The sequence below is a fragment of the Anopheles arabiensis genome, chromosome 2 (genome assembly GCF_016920715.1).
Source record: "Anopheles arabiensis isolate DONGOLA chromosome 2, AaraD3, whole genome shotgun sequence".
Classification (NCBI taxonomy): domain Eukaryota; kingdom Metazoa; phylum Arthropoda; class Insecta; order Diptera; family Culicidae; genus Anopheles; species Anopheles arabiensis.
The window spans coordinates 48473301-48493936 of NC_053517.1; the positions used below are offsets into that span (position 1 = coordinate 48473301).

Here is a 20636-nt window from a genome sequence, read left to right on the forward strand (position 1 = left end):
ACCGTGCATCTGCTTTATTCGGCTCGTTCGCTACCAGTGATGTCTTTCTAACATCCAATGTAATGTTTATCGCCCGTGTCAGCTGACCGTGAGGTCCTACCCGTTGCCGACGACACACGCTGATGATCCGGGATGATGTGAAAGCTTTGCGGGAGTGTTTCATTTTTTTCACTCTCACCTATCTTATGCTACTCGTTGCTTCGTTTGTGTAAGCTATTACCACCGTTTTTGTATGGTATGAAGATGGCTTTTTTCACCTCTGGCTAGCGACTGGTGCGGATTTTTCTTTTTACTTTCAAATGCTTCGCCGCTTATTATGATGATGCGGCTAATGCATTACCGAATAGCACACTTCCTCACCCCCTCGATTGGTCAGAAAGCAAACACAACGCGTTGAGGTAGCCGCCACTTTCCACTTCCCCTGCATCTGCTCATTAGTGCTGTCGGGTTTTGGAAGATGAGATTAACATTCCTCGCAGCTTCTGAGTTTGGTGGGGTCGGATTCTCGGAGTTCATTTTCTTTCCCATGTGTGTCGTTGACGTCAGCGTGACTGTAAACATCTGGTGTTCGGTAAACCGGAAAACTCACCCCCTCACGGGTGCAGTTCTGAGAAGCGTCTCTCCTGGTGCCTCTGAGACAGCAAACAGACGAGCGTGCGATCGTGGAGCGAACCACCCTGCTCTCACAACGATGACGACACGCATTCAAGCGGCCCCTAGCCCACTGCAGTGTTTGGCCACCTTTCGTTATCTTGTTTTGGTTGAGAGGCTGCTTTCTCTCCTCTGCAGCGAAGCACCGTGTGATCGCTCGCAGCACACTCTAGCCGACGCCAACGGTGCACCGCGATCGTACCAAGCGCTCTCGAGAAACGGGTGTGCGAGCGACTGATCGGTTCGGAGCTTGCGATCGTCCCAACGGTGCGACCAGATTTATTTGGCTGGAGAAATCGGTCGAAGTAAGACGTCTACGCTGCATATACCTACGTGCGACCTACACTCGCAAACCCGGCAAATCCGTGGCACCGTAGCAGTCAGTGGTAGAGTGGGCGATCGCGTGCGTGACTTCACTAAACGGTGCTTTTGTTGTTTTTGCTTTCCCCTCGTGCGCGCGCGCGCTCTCTCTCTCTCTCTCTCTCTCTCTATCTCTCGCTCGTTATCTGCAGCTGCTAGCAGTATTCTATAGTGCAACGCTTTCGAGAGACGGGAGGAAACCCCAACACCCTAAGGGGGTGGTGATTTTTTCGTGAATATTTCAAACCGGATTGAAACGGAAGTGAAAGGTGCAAATTGTGCGTGGTGCGTACCAGTGTCGGTGAACTTGCGCGCGTGTGTCACAAAGAAATTAATATTTGCAAGTGTTTGATATGCGCAACACGACTGTGTGATTGTGTGTGAATTGAGGTGGTTATCATCGACTCCTGTAAAAAAAGTTAGCAAAAAAGTATCTCAGTACGTACAAAGAAAAGAAAAGAGATAGCGGATGTGAGAGCGAAAAAAAGAGAGAACGAAACGAGAGAAAAGGATCAGAAAAAGCTCAATCGAGAAAGTGCACGGCTGTGTAGTGTGTGAAAGTGCATTCAAGCGGTAAATGAAGTTGCAATCGAATTGGGATATCGAAAGTCGATACCCTAGCGTAGTTCGATCACAAAAGTGATGGTGACCACCACTGCCAAGTGACAGTCGATTTTGGCAATAGTGATTGTCAGGATCCCATTCTGCAACTCCGAAACCAAGCGAGGACTGAGAATTGAACCGAAAGCTTCCTGGAGCGCAAAGAGCATTGGTTCAAAGCGACATCAGTTGAAGAGAGAAAAAAAGAAAGAATACGTTATCGACGTCAACGCACCCTGCAGCTGCCACTGTTTGCCGCTGCTGTCGATACGGGTATATTTATTATTTCACTCTTCTGCCCCTATTCAACCCCGTTCCTACTTTGCAGTTGTATTGCGACCCACCTGTCTAGCTATGCAAGACGACCTAGCTATAAAGCATGCGGGTTGGATGTTATCTGTTTGAGGAAAAATGACACATAGAACACAACGAACGAGTTCCTTTGAATTTCTGCTAACAAACAGCGCTGCAGTAATATAGCAATATATTCTCCGGCACGCACGTAATGTTCTCAACAGTGGCACATTGCGGATTTGATTTGTCATGTTGCATTGTTCGAATAAAACTCATTCCTGACATTGGTAGCCTATTGATGGTTTGTCAATATCTTAAGTCAGTGGTTTGCAATGCTCAACTAAAATACAATGTGAAGTAAATCACACAGTAAATCATAAATTTTATGAAAAGAAGACATAAAATAAGCTGGAAGGTATGTCTTTGTGTGAACTACTTATCAGCATACCCACCGCTGCCTACACTATGATAACGTTCCGATGATACACATTTCCAGTCCTCGCAAGAACCTTTATCGTAACGAATGACCAGGAGTTTGTTCTATACCGCACATAACTCGATGTAATTGAATATATTTCAATCAATGAGGTGAGGTGGAAAGGGGGAAACACTCACACAAATAATTGTACAAACCGTAACAGTAACATGTATGGAATACCGAAGACGCTATTGACCTGCAGCCACAGTCATCGTTGGTTCCATTAACTCCATCTCAACTTCATCCTGGACGGTCAAGTCTCACCAGCAACGATGAAGATGAGCAATTGGAGTTGCAGAAAAAAACCTGTTTGCAGAAGAAAGCCAATACAAGGGGTTTGTTGGAGAATACACCGTCCTAGCAGTGTTGCTGTTGGTGGTAGCCTTTATCGGAATTTCTTTTTCCCCACTACTATGGCTTTCCTTTTCGACTGACGCGTTAGGCCTTCCCCGTGCGTACGGCAAATCCGTGAACTGCGTGCGTAGCGTCAGCAAATGTCCTGATCGAAAGTGGCACACATTCTTGTCTATGCGCTGACTGAAACCAGAGTTGGTTGAGGACGAATGCGAGTTTCTTTAATGTTTCATGAAGGCGTGGGAAGATGCTTCCTTTACACATTTGCAAGGAGGAGTCAGTAGGGATTGGATGCTTCCAGTGTGGCTGCAGACGAAAATAGCATTCATTTGTAGGGTAATCGATTTACGCTACCAACCATTACTTTTTCGCGCTGCCATCTTCACATACCAAATTACTGAGTCGTCGTCCGATTGCGTAGATGAAAGGGGGATTGGATCTTTGAAGGTAAATAACTTCACAAAAGCATGTCTTTGATACTGGAATAACGATGCTAACGCTATGGAAGATAAAGTTTTTGTGAATAAAGAGCGGTTTATGTACTTGGTTAAGGTCTTAGACTATCGACAAAATCACAGCTGCCAAGCCAGTTGGTTGCTTTATAGGATCTGGAAAGACTCAGGCTCGGGCGCAGAATCAAAACCGCTTTTGCTCATTTTTCTACACTTTTTTTTAAAGAATGTATCACGTGGCAAAGAGAAATTATCAATACCGTACCGTTCATTACATTCCATCCTTGCCACACATTTGGAAACAATTTATCCGTCCCGTTCGCTGGCCTCGCCTGATGTTGTTTTGAATTGTTCCTTTAAGCACGACTTTGATGTGCCGAAGATGCTAGAATCGATGAAATTCATTCCGGATGTAGGAGTTGGGGTTTGGGGTTTGTGAACCGGTCTCTTCGGGACCATCCAGGTCAGCATTGAAGCTTTGAAGTTGCTCGAATTTCTCCCAAACTCGCTACGCCGGATGTAGCAGTCAACCCTACCCCAAAGCTCGACATTTTCCTGGAACGAGCATCCGGGTGTCCAACAGGTCTTTCTATGGGTTGAGGGCTGGGGATTTCGAGTTACGCGAATCGCACCAAACGGACCCGAAATATGTGTCAGCGTGATTTAGCGCCGTTGGCATCTGGGCCGTTGCATGCGGGATACTTTGCATTCGTTCGGTGGGTTCATTTTTTTTGGTGCGCTTTTGAGGCCGAGTGGCACATTGAGATATGCGGAGCGAGAAACAGTTTCAGTAGCGCGATCGCACATGCTCCCAAACAGCGCCCCTCGGGTTCAGTGTGCGGTGTTGGCACAGATCGATAACTAGGGACGTCAGGGAAGAAAAACGCGTGGCACCAAAAACCGCTCCGACCTCATAAAATCTTCTAAAATATTACACGCATCCCCTGCGGGGAGCCATGAAAACGAGTGAGAAGAGGAAGAAAAACCGGGTAACCAAAGTCAGAGTGACCCGCTATGTGCCGGTCGGTCGATCGGTTGGTGAATGGCCGGAGAGAAGAATGGGGCGAACAGAAGCAGGGTAGGAGTCAGCGAAGCATTAAGCGCTGATAAGTAGTAGCGAAGCAGTAGAGCGGCTCACCTTTCCTCCTCGTTCGGATCGTGACCAAAACCAAGAGAAGGGAAAAATACACAACTGACGCGATTGGCTAGCGAAAGGAGCCAAATAAAAATCAGCCCCCAAAAGGTCCGGCGATCTGGGTAGCGGGGAGAGGTAAAAATCTAATTTACGATATCGCCTGACCAGGCGAATAATAATTCGCCACTTCTGCCGGTGCGATGGGATTTTATGGGAAACAGCCTGACCGCCCAGCAGAAAGCGACCGGACCGTCGCGAGCGTGCGTTTGTTTGCGGTACATAAACATTCGGGGTGCGTTTCGGCGTACGGCGCTTGTCTCCCGTGGCCGATAATCACAAATTTTCACAAGTGCGAGCGAGTTTAGGCCATTTGCTCGGGTCAGCTCTAGTTGTCGATGGTACACGGTGACACAATGACATTGCCCGTAAAGGAGACAACCGTGCAAACAGCAGACTGGGACGTGCAAAATGGGCGAAAAGTTCGTACGCAGTTCAGGGTGCTGGATTGCGATGTAAGGTTGAGTAGCTCTGATGCGGGCTCAACGCTCAGCCATATCAAATCCGAAGCTATCGGTCATCTCTTTTGACCCCCCGCTTTACTAAACGTTCCACCCGATCGGCAATTAGTTTGCACCCTGCCCGAGGGGAGGAATCCATGTTTGAAATACAGATGTCAATAAACCATCAATTTCCGGGCCTGAGGTCTGGGTAACCTCGGGCTTACTGGGGACCACATGCTCGGTTCAAATAAAGTTAAATAGTCGTAGCCACAGCCCGCTTAGGTTCTACTTGGCGACTAACTGTAGCGCGTTTTACGACGGCATGAGAGTAATTAAACTTTTACTATCTTTGTTTTCCCGTGCTATGGAGTGGCCGTAAAACGGAAGGCTTCGAAGGATGCTCATTAGAATGTGTGATAATGCCTGCATGTGTTTGTATATTTATCAAGCGTTAGCATTAACTTCACGACAACGTGCTCTACAATCCAAACGACTGGCCAAAGGCCGGTTAAACCCATTTGCTTGGCCTTTGAGCTCTATTAGTTTCAGGGATAATGTTCCAATAGGATTATACATTGTTTAAGGCTGATATTGTAGCCATAGCTCGTCCTATCCTAAACGGCTTGCGTAATGTTTGAATGTTTAAATGATGAACAATTAACTTTAAAGTCCTCATTTACAACTTTGCTCTTTAACACAACGCGCACAGATACACTTTGATAGTTAAGTTGTCCACGGGCAACTACTTAAAAGCTGCTTCCACAGGGAACGGTTGTAACAAAGCGTTGGCTGATAACACAAACATTGAACCACCATTCCGTATCATCGCTGTCAGCATACTTTACAAATTGAGTTTTTCACTCACTTCAATCTCCCCAGAGTATGATGCACTAAAGAGAGAAAAATGCCAAGCAAACATTTGCCCCCCAAAAGCCCCTTTGACTGGGATCGGCTTTCATAGTTAGCGATGTGTGGCCATCCTAGGTAAAAAGGGCGACCAAAGATGAAGCACTGGTAGTTACAGTTTCTAGTCACGTAATGAAGCCTGTCTGCAGAAGAAGTTTGACTTAAAAATGAAATAAAATATGCCGACCCGAGCATGCAAAAACGGCCCCGCGCCGGAGTGGACGGAAAAGGAAAAACGTGAACCTTACCATACCATTTCCATACTTCCGCCCCAATGCTGCAGGGCGCCCTCGATGAAACATGACGGAAACGGCAGTTCGATGGAAGGTCAGGAGAGTCACTTTCCATCTGAACTGCTCACGCGTTTGTGTGTGTGTGTGTATGGCGGTGAGAAACAGAGGCAGGGCGGAATGGTGGGATGCTGACTTCGCTTATTCGAAAGTGAATACCATTCCGTGCAACTTTTGTTTGAGCAAACAAATTTCTCCCAGTACCAAGATTACGTCCCGAAAACTGACGCCACGGCCATCCCTTGGCAACATGCACAACTGGTCCACAAACCGGAAAACCGGTTTCTGAATGTCACAAATACCTTCCCTCCTTCGTGGGACGTAGCTTCCGCCGGTTCGCTCCACACCGGGCGTTTGGCAAAGATGGCATGGCGTGTTGACTGTCGCGCCAGTGCTGGAGGCTTTCACTTTTAAGTCTTATTTTTACCCGCGCTTTTAGTTTCGCCCACGATGAACATCCTGCTTCAGTAGTCGGATCGTGCGGAACGGTGTGACTGATGAACACCCTCAACAAACTTCGATGTAGAGTTGCAACAGTCAGACTAATTGAATTTCCGGACCCGAATAGTGCGATGCCGATTGCAAACCGCTCTGTAAGGCCCCCTTTTATCAGGCCACGCAACTCAGTCAACATCCTGGTCGCCGGGTTGCGTCCTGAATCACGGCCATCATTTTGCATTATGGATTACCGGTATGATTTCTGAGTCACAGGATATCTGGGGAAGCTTTGGGTTTTACTTCCTGAAAATATGCTGAATCGTTGTATGCGGAATTGATTTATCTTTGACGCAGCACGCCTCGAATGAGTGCGTTCAAAAATACGCTCGTTTTGCAAAGAATAGCGACACGAATTGCATTTCAATTTCGCACCGGTGCATTGTGTGACTTTGAACGAAATCTGTAACAGAGAATAGAAAAGATTGGCAGAATGCGAAATTTTTTAGCGTGCTCTGTCTCCATGCCCAATATTGCTTTATCGAGAGTAACCGTTCGCTAGATGATTCAATTTCACCGCTTTGCAACAAAAACTGCCTGTGACAAACAGTCTGAAAATAGGGATATGATGGAGAAAGTGAACGAAAATATAAATATTTGTTCATCGTACCAGTTTGCACTACAATACATTAAAAAAAACTTAGGACAAACTGATACATTTCATGAAATGTTACAGATTATTTCGGCGACGATAACGAAAAAGAAAAGAAAAGATAACATTATCTTTATTATCATTACTACCCTTTTATTAGAACGAATGGGATTTAAGTTAATAATAATTTAAACATAAATTGCATGGGAAGTTAGTCATTTGTTTGTTTGATGAATTAAATAATTGCCAATAGTTCAGCCGATGTTTGGTACGGAGCGAATCACGAAATTCGTATTTGAAATATAAACACGTAGCAGCCACTCTTTTGCGTGCGTGTGCATGGTTTATTTAGTAATGATGTCATTTTCTTCATTATCTAGCGTTTTATTGATTGCAAAAGTTTCCCTTTTCACATTAATATTGAAAACAAAACTGCCAACAAACACCCTTGTTTTCACTGTCGGTTTGAATTGAAATTCGGTCAACGGTGTGTATGCTTCAACCAATCCCATCAAAAGGCGGAAGAGCGGATGAAGCTAATTTGCATCCCATCCTCTCGTCTGCGTCAACCTGCCAGCTTGTCCTGCTTCAAGTACTTATGTGTGAGTGTGGTTTTCTTACCCAGCTAGTATTCACTCATTTCTTCTCCCAATCACCTTTCGTCCCCAAACCGTTGCTTGCCTGTCGTGTTTCGCTTTCTATTAGCTCAATTAACCTTAGTTGTGCCGTGTTTAATTGAAGCCACCTTTCGATTTCTCGGCAGCCGCCCTGCCGGTTAGGCGACATTAGGCGAGGCATCTCGCTGCAGCAACATCAAGGCGCCTGCTGTCTGCCTGTGATGAGCATGATGCGTCGATGCACGGCACCCATCTCGTCACACACTTCGGTGCCATGACGCAAGGGAAAACTGACAATGACGAGGGAAAATGCGCCATACCCCGGCGCGGCATGCACAGCGACCATTTGCCAGCCCGGTCGCCCGGCCTAATCGAGATGGCCTAGTAAAGGCCGCCGAGCGGGATGGCGTGGACGCTGAGTAGCGTAACAGTTTCACCGGCTTTTTTCACCCACTTTTGCCGGCACTTGGCTGCAAGCTCGTTCACCAGCAAGCTACTATGTACTATTGATGGTAACTTTCCCGACTGCGAGAGGATGGATGTTGCAGCGAAGCTTCCATTAGCTTAGTTCGGTTCCTTTCGGTTGCGCTTCCACTGTCGAAAACATTCGATGGTTCGATTGATTCGACACGAAAAAAGGTAGACGTGTGCAAATTACCATACACCACCGAGGAAGGAAAATGTGTAGCCGTACAAAAGGCAGCGCACGATGCGTTGGTGCGTTGGTGGAGAGCAACCAAAACAAATCCGGTGAAAAAGGAAACTCTCCGAATAGAGTCCCTCAGCAGCCACTTTGTGCTGTGCGTGATTGGGCCGGATCGAATCGAACCACTTGCTTGTTTGTTGGTGCTGTTTTGCAGCCCAATGTGGAAGTGGTGATGTCGACAGCGTGTAAAAGCTTCTCGATCGGATCGCGAGCCTGAAATTACACGTGTGGCTCTTCATGACAAGCCGTGAGATGCAGTCCCTACTAGGTTGTTTTTTAGAAAGTGCCGGGAAAAATGACTCGCAAATGATACACGATACCGCAGGGCAAGGTGTGGCCGAGATGCAAAACTGGCTTGGCCGTTGGTGCATCGTAGGACATATTACTTCCGGACGTTCTTCTTCTTTTTTTCAATGGCTTAAGGTTTCATTTTACTGGAAAAAGCGCTCTTGTGTTGACACAATTTTCTCTATAGATATTTCCAGCCCATAGCAATGCTTTTTCTTTGCAAACGAGTATGTACAACACATTTTCACAAATTTTACTAATTTTGTATTGTGTTTTGCTACTTCCAAATGTGATGAATATTTTATTGCTAAAATGTGATTTAAAAACGACAGCATTATACTACCGAAGGTTCAAAAGATAAACCCCACAAATGTGCATTCGAGGAATGCTGTAAAATTGATTATTTATGCCAACGTGTTGCCAAATGCACATACGTTATAAGGTTTTTGTTACTTATTGCAATTAAAAGAACACGAAAAACAGCAATAATTGAATGTTAATTTTATGATACTTGTGTTGGAGTTACGATAAGTAGCATAATTTTATGCAATAGTAATTTTTCAATTTTATTAAATCTCATACAACTTTATGCAATATTTTGCTTTGCTGATTATTTTGCTATTTAAGAAGCATCTTAACTTTATTATTCATATGGTAACGTGTGTCTTTTAGAATGAAACGAGGTAGCATGTTCCACAATAAAAATAATATAAAAAACAACAAACACAAAACTAAGCAGCAAATACACACCATCCACCAGCACGTATAACCGTCGGTCAACTGGATCATTTTGAGCAAAACAAAAAAGGAAAACACGAACAGCCAGAGATGTAGGGAGAATGATTTTATCAAACCGGGCTAATTGGGGAGCAAATGAGCATAAATGCTCGCCCGTTTAGCGTTCAATTTTTGGCAATGAATGATCGCATGCGATCAGAAAATTGGGAGCAACCACGACCTATTTGAAGGCGATTCGAATCTGGACTGGCACTGCTGGATCGTCGTACCAAGAGGGAAATTGTGCCATCGAAGTGTAGCGCGGGTCATCAATCGTATCGCCCAGTTCTTGCCCCGTCCGGTTGCGTCCCAGTACGTACGATCGGGGTGAAGATTTCCGCTCTGATAATCATGCGGGAGCCCGCTGCGAAGAAGCGGCAAATCATACCATTCATCCCCTTTTGAGAGGCCAACGGTTCTGCAACGGACTGCCTAACCGGTGGTTGAACTGATGATTTGTGTCTTCAAAAATTAAGGGGTCTTTTTCCGGGGATGGTTGCATGGTTTTTTTTTTGTTATTTTCGTGAAAGAACCGTTGTCCTTGACAGAAAGCGCCCAAGCTTAAATTAATTGGCGTATGAATTTTGGTTGTGATCGTATATGAAATGTATCAAAGAATGAAAGAAAAGCCAAAGAGAAAAACAAAAATTGCACATTCTTATGCAGAGATTCACCGAGTCGAGTCATTGAAACACACTCACAAGCTTCTCAACCTCGTACGGTAGGGAATCGTCTCCTACCGTTAGCCGCCGGAGCATTGGATATGAAAGCCATTACAATGCTGCACTTCTTCGTGGGTGAAATGCATTCCTTGCGTGTGTGCAATGGTGACTGATTTCCATTTCGACGCAATTCGTAATCATCGCATTGTGTTTGCGTGTGTGTGTGTGTGGGTATGGGTGTGCAGGGTTTTAGTATGTTTAGCGTTTGTTACTTATTTTTATTCATTTCTTGGAGGTGTTAATGCACTCTTTGGCACGGATGGTGCATTCTTTTACACAAGTCGATGTAGTCGACGGGAATGTAAAAAAATGCAACGCAGGTGCACTATGGGCCCATGTTGTCTAGCGGCTTGTATGTATGAAAGGGAAATTAATGCACTTACACATTACACTTTAGTCACACTCCAGTATGAACTCACTTTAATTTACTGCAGTAAAACATGCCTTCTTTTTTGCACAGTCATTATTGAGTACGTCCGGGCAGACCGTATTGATGCTGTTTTATCCACACATTATAAGTAAATCATACTAGATGGTAAGGTTTATATAATAGAATGAAACACTTTAATTCTATACTTTTATGATTTTCAAATGCACTAACTATGTGTTTTATCGTTGCTACCAAGTAACTTTAATTGATTAAAGTGTATGTATAAAGTGCTCGAATGTCATGATGATACACGTTTTTTATTAAAGACTATGAGTTTCATTCGTTTTTTAAAATACACAAAATGAAGAGTGTATTGCACAATCGAACAATACAACAAAAACATAAGCACATTTAATAGTTTTCAATGAACAATGCATCGACAATGTTGTTTGTACAGATAAATGGATAAACATTCTCAGAAAGGTAAATAATCCGATAGTACTCGTACTATCACTTGTAATAATAAAACTTTATTTTGCTTTCACAGTTATTAAGTATATCCAAACCTCCCTCAATTTGGATGAGAATAATATCAATTGGATGAGCTATAGATGGTGTGATTCACTTGTATATTGTATTACATTCAAGAAATAAAGTTGTATCATGTCAACCCGATTATGCACACTCTAAATAGTTTGTAGGAAGCGGTCCCGTGGTACAGTCGTCAACTCGAAAGACTCAATAACATGCCCGTCATGGGTTCTAGCCTAGAATGGACCGTGCCCGTAGCAAGGATTGACTATCCGGCTGCGTGGTAATGAATTAAGTCTCGAAAGATTAAATAGGCCGGCATGTCCGCGTAGGACGTTACGCCAAATAGAAGAAGAAGAAATAGTTTGTATGATGTAAAGAACTGTATATTTGCATTTCTACAAGGACATGGTTTAGATGATATTTAAAATGTTCATTTCATTTGTAATTATGCATCGTGTCCTGTATTATACAAGATCAACAAATATATGAAACATAACCATATTCGTCTGTTTTCAGGAGGGGCAGCTTTGCCGTATTGCTCAAACATATTAAATATATAACGATTCTTCGAATACATCTATGCGCTTTAATGCATTTATCTCGATTGTCGTTTATTGTTACTGATTAAACTAGTTATAGCAAATATGTAATACATGATACTAACCTAAATTAACGCATTCTAAAGCTTTTCTCTCTATTCCTTTAATCCTACCGTAATTTCACCTTATTTCATTCTTTCTTGCTGTTCTCATTTATTAATAGAATTATCCTACATTTAAAATGAGGTGTAATATTTTGCCCCATTACATATTACCACACATCTTGTACGCATGTGTTTGGTTATTCTATTTAATTAATATCTGTTGCAGTTTTCATGTATTGTTCTTTTTACTAAGTTTTCCTTCATTAGCTCTAATTTTTTACATCTGGCATTTTTAATTAGCTGCCTAACTTTCCTTTTACTATGCGATTATAATCAAAAGAAGAGCATTCGTCTGGTAATAGCAACAGAGATGATTCCATAAAGAAAATCTTTGTTTGTAACATCAGAAATTTTTACCTGTTTCTTGTGTATTGATCGATTTGAAAACATCAATATTTTATAACACAATGATCCACGTATCTTGATCTAAAAAAGGCATTTCTAGTGTCTTCTTGATTAAGTTCGAATAACAAATCACTTAAAATTGTCCAGCAATAATCTTAATAATCACAAAATTTCATTCTTTGAAGCATTTGAAAAAAAAACAAACAAAATCCCACGCTTAGTATTGTTGGAGAATAACTAATATTTGGGGACTTTCATTTTGCGGTTCACGCAAAACTTTCTCCACATTTGCTGCATTTGAATCATTTACTTATTTGTTTATGTGTATTAAGTGTTGATTTATGCAGCTCTAGACCAAAAAATATTTTGCCATCCAGTTCGCAGCATTCACAAATGCCTAATTAATGGTAAGGTGCTTTGAATAACCATCAAGCTGAAGAGCAAAATACTCACCAGCTTGTGTTTCACAGCCGATCTAGCTGCATGATCGAAATAGCAAATCAAGTAATTTTACATGTTTATATTGTTCTTGAAAAACATCAATACCTGTAATCATTTGTTTTGCAATCCAGTACAATCCAGGAGAAAAATAAGCGCACCTCCTGTCTTTTTGCTATAAGTCTTTTATTTCATACATTTTGAAAGGTTTCATTACATCGGTCAATAGCCTTATTACTGACTATTTTTTATCTGAAAATAATTGAAAACATAAAAACCATCGTTCAAGAAAAGTCAATTATCATTTGTTTTGTGTTGTTATAATTTAATTTCAACAATAGATTGCTTTTCGTTCCAATTTGTTTTCATTTTGTTAAACACAAACTTCTGCAATGCGACCAGACTTGTTTTTTCATTCGTGTTTAGCAACAACAACAGTTCACTCGTATAGTTGTTCTATTGGTCATCGCGACTATTCCCTTGTTCGTCTTATTTCCGTGAGCCTGCTTGTAAATTCTTCACCTGTTTCAGCAACCATGGTTGTGTGTTGATAACAGATACTAATGGTATACCGTTTTTTTTTTTCATTTCAACAGAATCTGCTCACATCAGTCCAGTGACTGAAGGTCGAGAAAAGTTTGACTAGCAAATTGTTTGGGTTATTCAATCCGTTGCCGATGGTGCGTGCAACAGAAAGGGCTGATAAAACTGAACAAAAACAAAACTTAAAAGAAGAATCCATAAACTATCGTTTGTGCTTTCAAGGATTCGTTTACGGCATATGAAACACAAAGCCAGACAGAGCAAATAGTTACACGTATTTTTAAAGTAAAATAAAACATAAAGCAAATAGTTTGCGCCTTTGATAATGGTAACCGTTAGGCAACTGTCCCGCCCGATGGCGCTCAGTGGAATACTGCTGCTAATGGTCGGTATTAATCAAACCCAGGCGACTACTAGTGAAAATCAAACTACCAGCTCACAGCCCAACGAGCTAGTACAATTTGAGGACGCCCTTACAGACTACGTTGGCGACTGGTTCAGCCGAAATTCGAGGAATCTACTTGAAACTACGCTGCTCGATTGGCAACCTGCATCCGGACCGAGCAATGCCTCCGCGACGCTCAGCAACTTTGATCGAACTATCATTAAGGGTGTTGCTCGGCTGCTCGGTACGGCTGCTGATGCCGTACAAAGCCGGGAGTCAGCAAAGACCCCTGAGACTGGTCGATTGTTCTTCTTCAAAGGTAAGTAGACTACATTCCAAGGAGCAACATCAACATGTTTTATCGTTCTATGACATTAGATGTTTGGTGTGCCAGAATGTGAATGCTTGCTGACATTATTCCATGAGATTATTTCTAAACAGTACTAAGCAGATTTCATGTGCAACAACTCTCGATACATTACAGGAATGAAGAAATTACTCTGGCCTGTCATGATTGGACTTCAAGTAGTAAAAACCGTACTGATCATGATGTTTCTCCCGAGCATCATCGGTTCGCTCGGCAAGATCGTGGGCAAAGGTAAGAATGCACGTGACGTTGGGTCTGCCGGGATGCAATAGTCAGCTGTATCATTTTGATTGCATCTCGTAATTGCATTGCAGGTCTCTCGTCAGTGTCTGGATTGTCCCATCCGGTACAGACGGTGGACGACTTGGACTTCAAGGACACTACCTCTTACAATGCGGATCACGACTTTGGAATGAACGATGGCAACAACTATCTGCCTCCGGACGGTAAGTTAGATTGCGTTTCCCATTGTTTTAATTAACAAAGATTGGTAGCCGTTGATTTAACTGTCCTAGTGAACATGATTTAGCTTTATTTTTCTTATTCGTGTTCCAGACGATTCAACAATCTGAATCACTTTTTCTGATTACAATGGTTTCCTGTTGATTAGTATATCTTTTTTGATAGCGTAACATTTAATGTAGTTTTCCTCAATTACTCTTGAAATTTACATGGATGCGATAGAAAATCTTTAATAAGTAGCACTGATAAAGCACTGATAGAATTAATGAAATTAAAATGGAAATAACAATAAAAATACTTTTCCGGGTATTCCGTTTGGTGTCGGCGTAAATGGTACTGGGAAGTAATTTGATAACAAACGGGAACGTTGTTAAGCCGTACGAATTGACGGCTGTATCACAAGACCGGCGATCATACGTTGTTATATAGTAAAAAAAGTTTTACTAGCAATCCTTAAGGAAAATTAAAATGAAACAAGTCAATTTTCCTTTTATGATATTTTAATTAACTTTTGTCAAAGTGTGTATAACACAAAAAATATCAGTTCGATACGTCGTGGTTGAAAAATAAAAGATTTAGTAAAAAGTGTCAGCATCCTACTGGGGCGCTACGGATTTCATTAGCATCGTTATGTTTATATTGATACGACTTATGATATAGCTACGAAATTCATGTTTTCCACGACATTTACCACCATACATCCGTTTGCTATATCTAACCAACAAGCTGACATTTAGTCTGTCTCTAGAACAATATTCATCATTCGGTTTGCTGCCATTTGACAATTACGTTCCGCTGTATTCGATTTTACTATTTGTGTACACAGGGCGATGTATTCTAAACCCGTTTTTTTCATTTTTCAGTTTGAAATGAGCTTTAGTACTTTTAAATTTTGATGTAAACAATTCTTAACCTTTCTTGAAATAATATTTATGCTTCAGCTAACAAATCAATCCTTCTTAAGCTATCCTGATCGCGCTTGCCAAAAATTGGAGCATGTTTACATATTTTGCAGGCTGAAATGATGAAGGCTGCAAATCACAGGATAGTTTGCCGTGTGGTTTTGTATGGGTTTGACATTATTTCAGCTGCCAACTGACAAACTCCATGCAACAACCTGGCTAGTATCGTAAAATCACCTATACACAGTTTTTTACACACTTTTTCAAAGCTAATGTCTCAGCATCATTTTTCATCATTTTGCATATACACCCTAGATGGTTTTCAATCAACTCAACAAAACGTTCATGTAAAGTAATTTACAACGGATATTAACACACTCTTTCTCAAATACTAGACACTCACGCATCCGGGACCAGCTACAACTCATACGTGTACGATCCTGCTTCGATGGGTGCGCACACCAACGCAGCGAACGCTCTGTCCCGGCTGGGTTATGGTGGTGGACGGGTGACGTACGTTGGCCCATCTATGGTCCAGGCGGCGAACCGACGGAAGCAGCAGTCGGCCAAAAACGACTTCAAAATATTCCACGACATTCCCAGCAGTAGTTTGCTGCTCACGAACTACGATCCGTTCTACAGTCCGCTATTGTCGCGGCTGGACGCCATCTTTGCCCAGATGGGCTTGTCAAACAAGAAGGAACAGTGCCGGCAGCGGCTCGTCTGCTTAATGTACGCTAATCCGGCCAAATATGCACCGTACAGCAATCTCATCTCGGCCCAGCTGAGCAGGTATGAAGCTGGTGATGGAAATTTATCTCTTCTTCGACTAATACTAAACCAAATAATTTTGTCTTGTTAGGGAGCTGGATGAGCTTCGAAAGCCTACCAACGATAATCCAGACATACTGCGGTTCTTCAAGTATATGCGAGCGGCCAAGGACGGCCAGGATGGGGTGGATTGTGATGCACACTACAAGGACTGTACCGGCTACAAGGACCTATCGAACCCAGCCATGGTTACCACGTTTAACGACATCAATAAACTCGTGCACGCCCGCAAACTGTGAGATGCGAGATGGTCCAATTGAGAGCGATGGAAAGATTTCAACCCACGTGCGCCATCCAAGCTGCGAGCCAGCTATGAAGAAACCGTATTGAGCTCTTGATTTGATTTAAACGCAGTTAGTGTGGTAAAGTAGCTACACAAACGCGTTGTCGCATCATTGCAGCTGTTGCAAGTGTACCCAGATGCAGATGATGTAGGATTATTGTGACCTCTTGATTCCTAGTTTGTTTCACCGTTCCCCGGTTGGTGATCGGCACGAACGATACTCCACTTCACTTACTTCTTGTCTATTTGGAAATCTTTTCTATTTATTTATTTTTTATAGATATCTTTATTTATTGACTTATTTAATTATTTATTTATTTATTTATTTATTTATTTATTTATTTATTTACCGCTCTTGAGGAGTCTTTGAAATTTTCTGTCACGTAGAAAACTATAATGCACGGCATATGTGTTGGTGTACATTCAGTAGACTTAAAGCCACCAGACAGGAGACAGGAGTGAGAAAGAAGATACGACAAGATAAATGCGAATCGCGGCATTATAATTAAAAGCACAATAGATAAAACATTCGTAAACGAGTGAAAGCAAACTCCAGGATGCCCTTCTTGTCTTACTGTGACGAAAATGTCACCAAACGATGTGGATCCACCGGCTGCAGAAAGGGAAATCAAAGTAAAATAACATAAGCCCGGACGTCAGTGAACTGTCCTATGGAACGCTTCAAGCCTGATGCCTGACGTGGGAAGAAATGTAAAATATAGTCGTCCAAACAAAGTGACAGAGACAAAACGTATGGTAGAAGCTAGGCCCGTGCAAGCAAAAGCACTCAACATTTGGGTTTGGGTGTGGTTAAAATGTAGAATAAGGAAGTAAGCGGCAAATATGGTACGGTGTCAGACCGCCAAGCAGCCGAGAACAATAAAGTGACTCGTATGAGAAGAAGCTTCCGTTTTTCATTTCGCTTCGATTACATTCATTTCCTAGGCAACGTCATGAGGCAAGGTGACTCTGGTGTTGGGACGATGAAACCGACCAGGACATTGTGCGCCACGTTTTCATCCTGCTGTCATCAGCTTCCGGACAATAATGATGTGTACTTTTATTAACGATTGTTTCATTCTTCTGCTATTCTTCCTCTGTAAAAAAAAGAAAAAAAAACAATGAGTGCTAACGAATCACCAGCACTGTACTGTTAGTGCGAGAGTATGAATATTTATTTTTATCGGTGTACCACAAAACCAGAGTGTAAATTAATTGTTTGATGTGTACTGGAGTTTTATAGCTAACTTGCCCCTGCGCAAAATAATGAGGAAGTTGCTTTAACAAATTAAATTAAATTGAAGAATGGTGTGATTTTTCAACAATTTCGCACGAACACGTTTAATTACTTTCATTCGATTGTGGATGAGGAATAAAGCAACTGGAACCCGTAGATATGGGATTCAGCAGCGATAGTTTGGAATTGATTTGCAGAGATCCTATTTTAAATGTTTGTACTGTTGTATTTTATAGCTGTAAAAGATTGTTAAGATTGTTAAAGCACCATCTCAAAATCACTATATGCTATATGCTACAAATTTAGTGTTGATCAAATATTTTTACACAACTGTTTTGCACATGTTTCAGGATCCGTTCCAGGTTAGAGCAGTGGGTTTCTAAAGCAACAAGTCATATAAAACTTGATTGTAGGAACGCAGGAAATTTTTTTAGCATTTTATTTTCTTGAATCAGGAAAAAATGATGTGTCAATATGTTGTAAGAACATTTTTGAAATCCTTGACTTTTAAAATTACTTCTTAATAAATATTTCAGGATAAAGATAAGCATGGTAAGAGGATTGACTAGAAAAAATCTCAATTATTATCGGTCAAATGTTGCCATATCATTTGCATGGATTTTGCCCCTGCCAAATCCAAATATTTATAATATATTTCGGAATATATACTGAGTCTTTGGGTAATCGCTTAAGTTACAGGGTTTACAACTGTACCCTGTATTGAACAATTTAGTCCAATAAACAACTGTCCACTTGTTTATAACAATATTCGTTTTGCATAGACACCGCTGTCTACAACTTGAGCACACGTTAGATGGTGTAAGAAACTTTGTTCAATTAAATAACACAATTATCGTCTTCGATTGCACAACGGTTCGTCTTCAATCCATTCCAGTAAATAACTGGTTATACGAAAAACTTGGACACCGTTCTTGAGTCTCTTTTCTAAATGATTTGCATGAGAATAGAAGTAATTGGTTTATGGACCACTATCGTTCTGGTATAAAGTGCATAAATGCATCTAAAAATTGGAAAGTGTCTTCACTATTTCTTTGTTATTATGATCGGTAATTACAGAGTTTTCCAAGTCATTTTCGAATGTGCACATAGTTTTTCATCGCTTCCAAGATGTGTTCCAACAGCTGTCAAATGGCGTATTTGCTTCAAAATGAAATTTCAATTTCAGCACAGGAATTTCAACACATAACAAAGAATTTTCTTACGCAATCCAGCTTAAGATGTGTTGAAAATCATGCTGACGAAATTAAAAATTATGATTATGGAAATGAAATATCCGATTGATGTGGATAAACATCTTGCACGCGACGAATAACAACGTTTAGATTCGAATCTGACTTGGAAAACCCTGTATTGTCTACTTGAGAAAGTTATCAATCTGTAATATTAGCAGATAAGGACAAATATCATTGTTTCGTACAAGTTACGTTATATATTTTGAAGCCTGCACCGAAATTTGGAACGCTATGAAGGTACTCTAGAAAATGTTTCACTAGCTCGATAGGTTTTTTTCTAGAGTTCCTCTATAGAGTGCTATACCTTTTGTTCTAGTCCAGGGGTCTCCATACTTTTCAATTCGCGGGCCGCATTGTTTCACATATAATGGTGTTGAGGGCCTTCTTTCCGTTGCCTGTTACAAATGCGAACGTTTAAATTTTGTCTTTATAGGAAAATACTAACATGATTTACAAAACTTCTATAGCTTTCTAATATTTAAGGTTGGTCTACGTCTCTGAATAGCAACAATTACATTTTCTATGAAAATAGTCACAATAATTAACTATTTCTTTTAACCCAGCCAATGGCAGCATAATAGGCTCACGAGGGCCACATGCGGCCCGCGGGCCGTAGTTTGTAGACCCCTGTTCTAGTCGGTTGTCGGATACGACCGATTCTGGACCACTTTTTTACATACTCTGCTTGCTTGTTTTAATTGAAACAAAACCACTGCTGCTGCTATCAGTTTTTGTTTGTATTATTTTTTTATTTTATTTTTTGAATTTTTCTTAACTTCTAACTACTTATTAGTTAACTTAGTTTTACTTTTCTTCATCTAGCCGCTGGTAAAGCCAGGTAAAAAACTCTTTTATGCCTGCAAAAGAGTTTTACTGGTTACCGAGCAAATGTCGTTAGGGAATACATATTCACTTTGAACCTAGCTTGGAAAAGTTTAGCAGCCTCGAACAACTGATACTGCAACGCTGTATCAAAACGAATTACTTTACATCAGCTCTGCTTGGCTGATGCAGAATCATAGAAACTTGAAGCAGGTTTAGCTTGATTTGATGTTTATTTTAACAAGAGACACCGCAAATTACGTTGGTACCTTGATGAAAAGGGTTGCTTTTCAAAGAGCGGTTTCTGGGAATCATTCCAAACCGTTTTTGCTGAGTTGATTGCAGTGGTTGTTATCATCAGAAAGAACAAACTGTTACAATTATAAAACTCCCAATCTGGAGTTCTGCAATCTTACAAAAGCGCATACAACCAAACCACATAGAAAACATGGGTAAAATTAAATTATATTAACAAAACTGAAACACTTCAAAGCTGGAAGCAACATGGCAGCCGCATGCGATTTCCATACATTGCATACTTTTAGGCGACTTACATCAAAGCAATACGAACAGCCACTCGCTGGCGCTGCACTGTTGTGATGCAATAAATCTTACCATCCAAAGTGCTCTCTTTTACGGGGCCACGCGACGCAAGAAGCAAGGGCTCGTCATGCCAAGCGGACTTACCCACTCTTTGCGCAAGAAACACAGCCGGATCTTCCAACGCGAAGGTTATCGACCGTACTGCCATGATTCTTGCGATCGATCGTTGCGCTCTCTGCGGGAAAACCCGGACAGTAGGGTAACGTTCCCTTTGCTCACCCACTGACCCAGTGCTCTGTTCGCATCAGCCGTGCGTTAAAATGATTCACACGTTCCACCGCCGTTTTGCGATGGTCGTTCGGTTGAGTATGTTTTGTTTGGATTTGCCGGTATTGCATAAT

At 41.6% G+C, this 20636-nt stretch overlaps 1 protein-coding gene across 3 annotated transcripts; it reads left to right on the forward strand.

The window, feature by feature from the left end:
- Nucleotides 1-947: 947 nt before the first annotated feature.
- LOC120896404 lies at nt 948-17283 on the forward strand. Of its 3 annotated transcripts, none has more exons than XM_040300482.1 (6): nt 948-1884; nt 13204-13854; nt 14020-14133; nt 14217-14348; nt 15662-16058; nt 16129-17283. In XM_040300482.1, exons 2-6 carry the CDS (start codon nt 13476-13478, stop codon nt 16334-16336), a joined length of 1230 nt encoding a protein of 409 aa, XP_040156416.1. In that variant the 5' UTR covers nt 948-1884; nt 13204-13475; the 3' UTR covers nt 16337-17283. The 3 variants fall into 3 exon arrangements, with proteins under 3 accessions (XP_040156416.1, XP_040156414.1, XP_040156415.1); XM_040300480.1 differs by lacking the exon at nt 948-1884 and adding an exon at nt 13019-13116 and having other exon boundaries at nt 16129-16336; XM_040300481.1 differs by lacking the exon at nt 948-1884 and adding an exon at nt 13020-13104 and having other exon boundaries at nt 16129-16336.
- The last annotated feature ends 3353 nt before the right edge of the window (nt 17284-20636 follow it).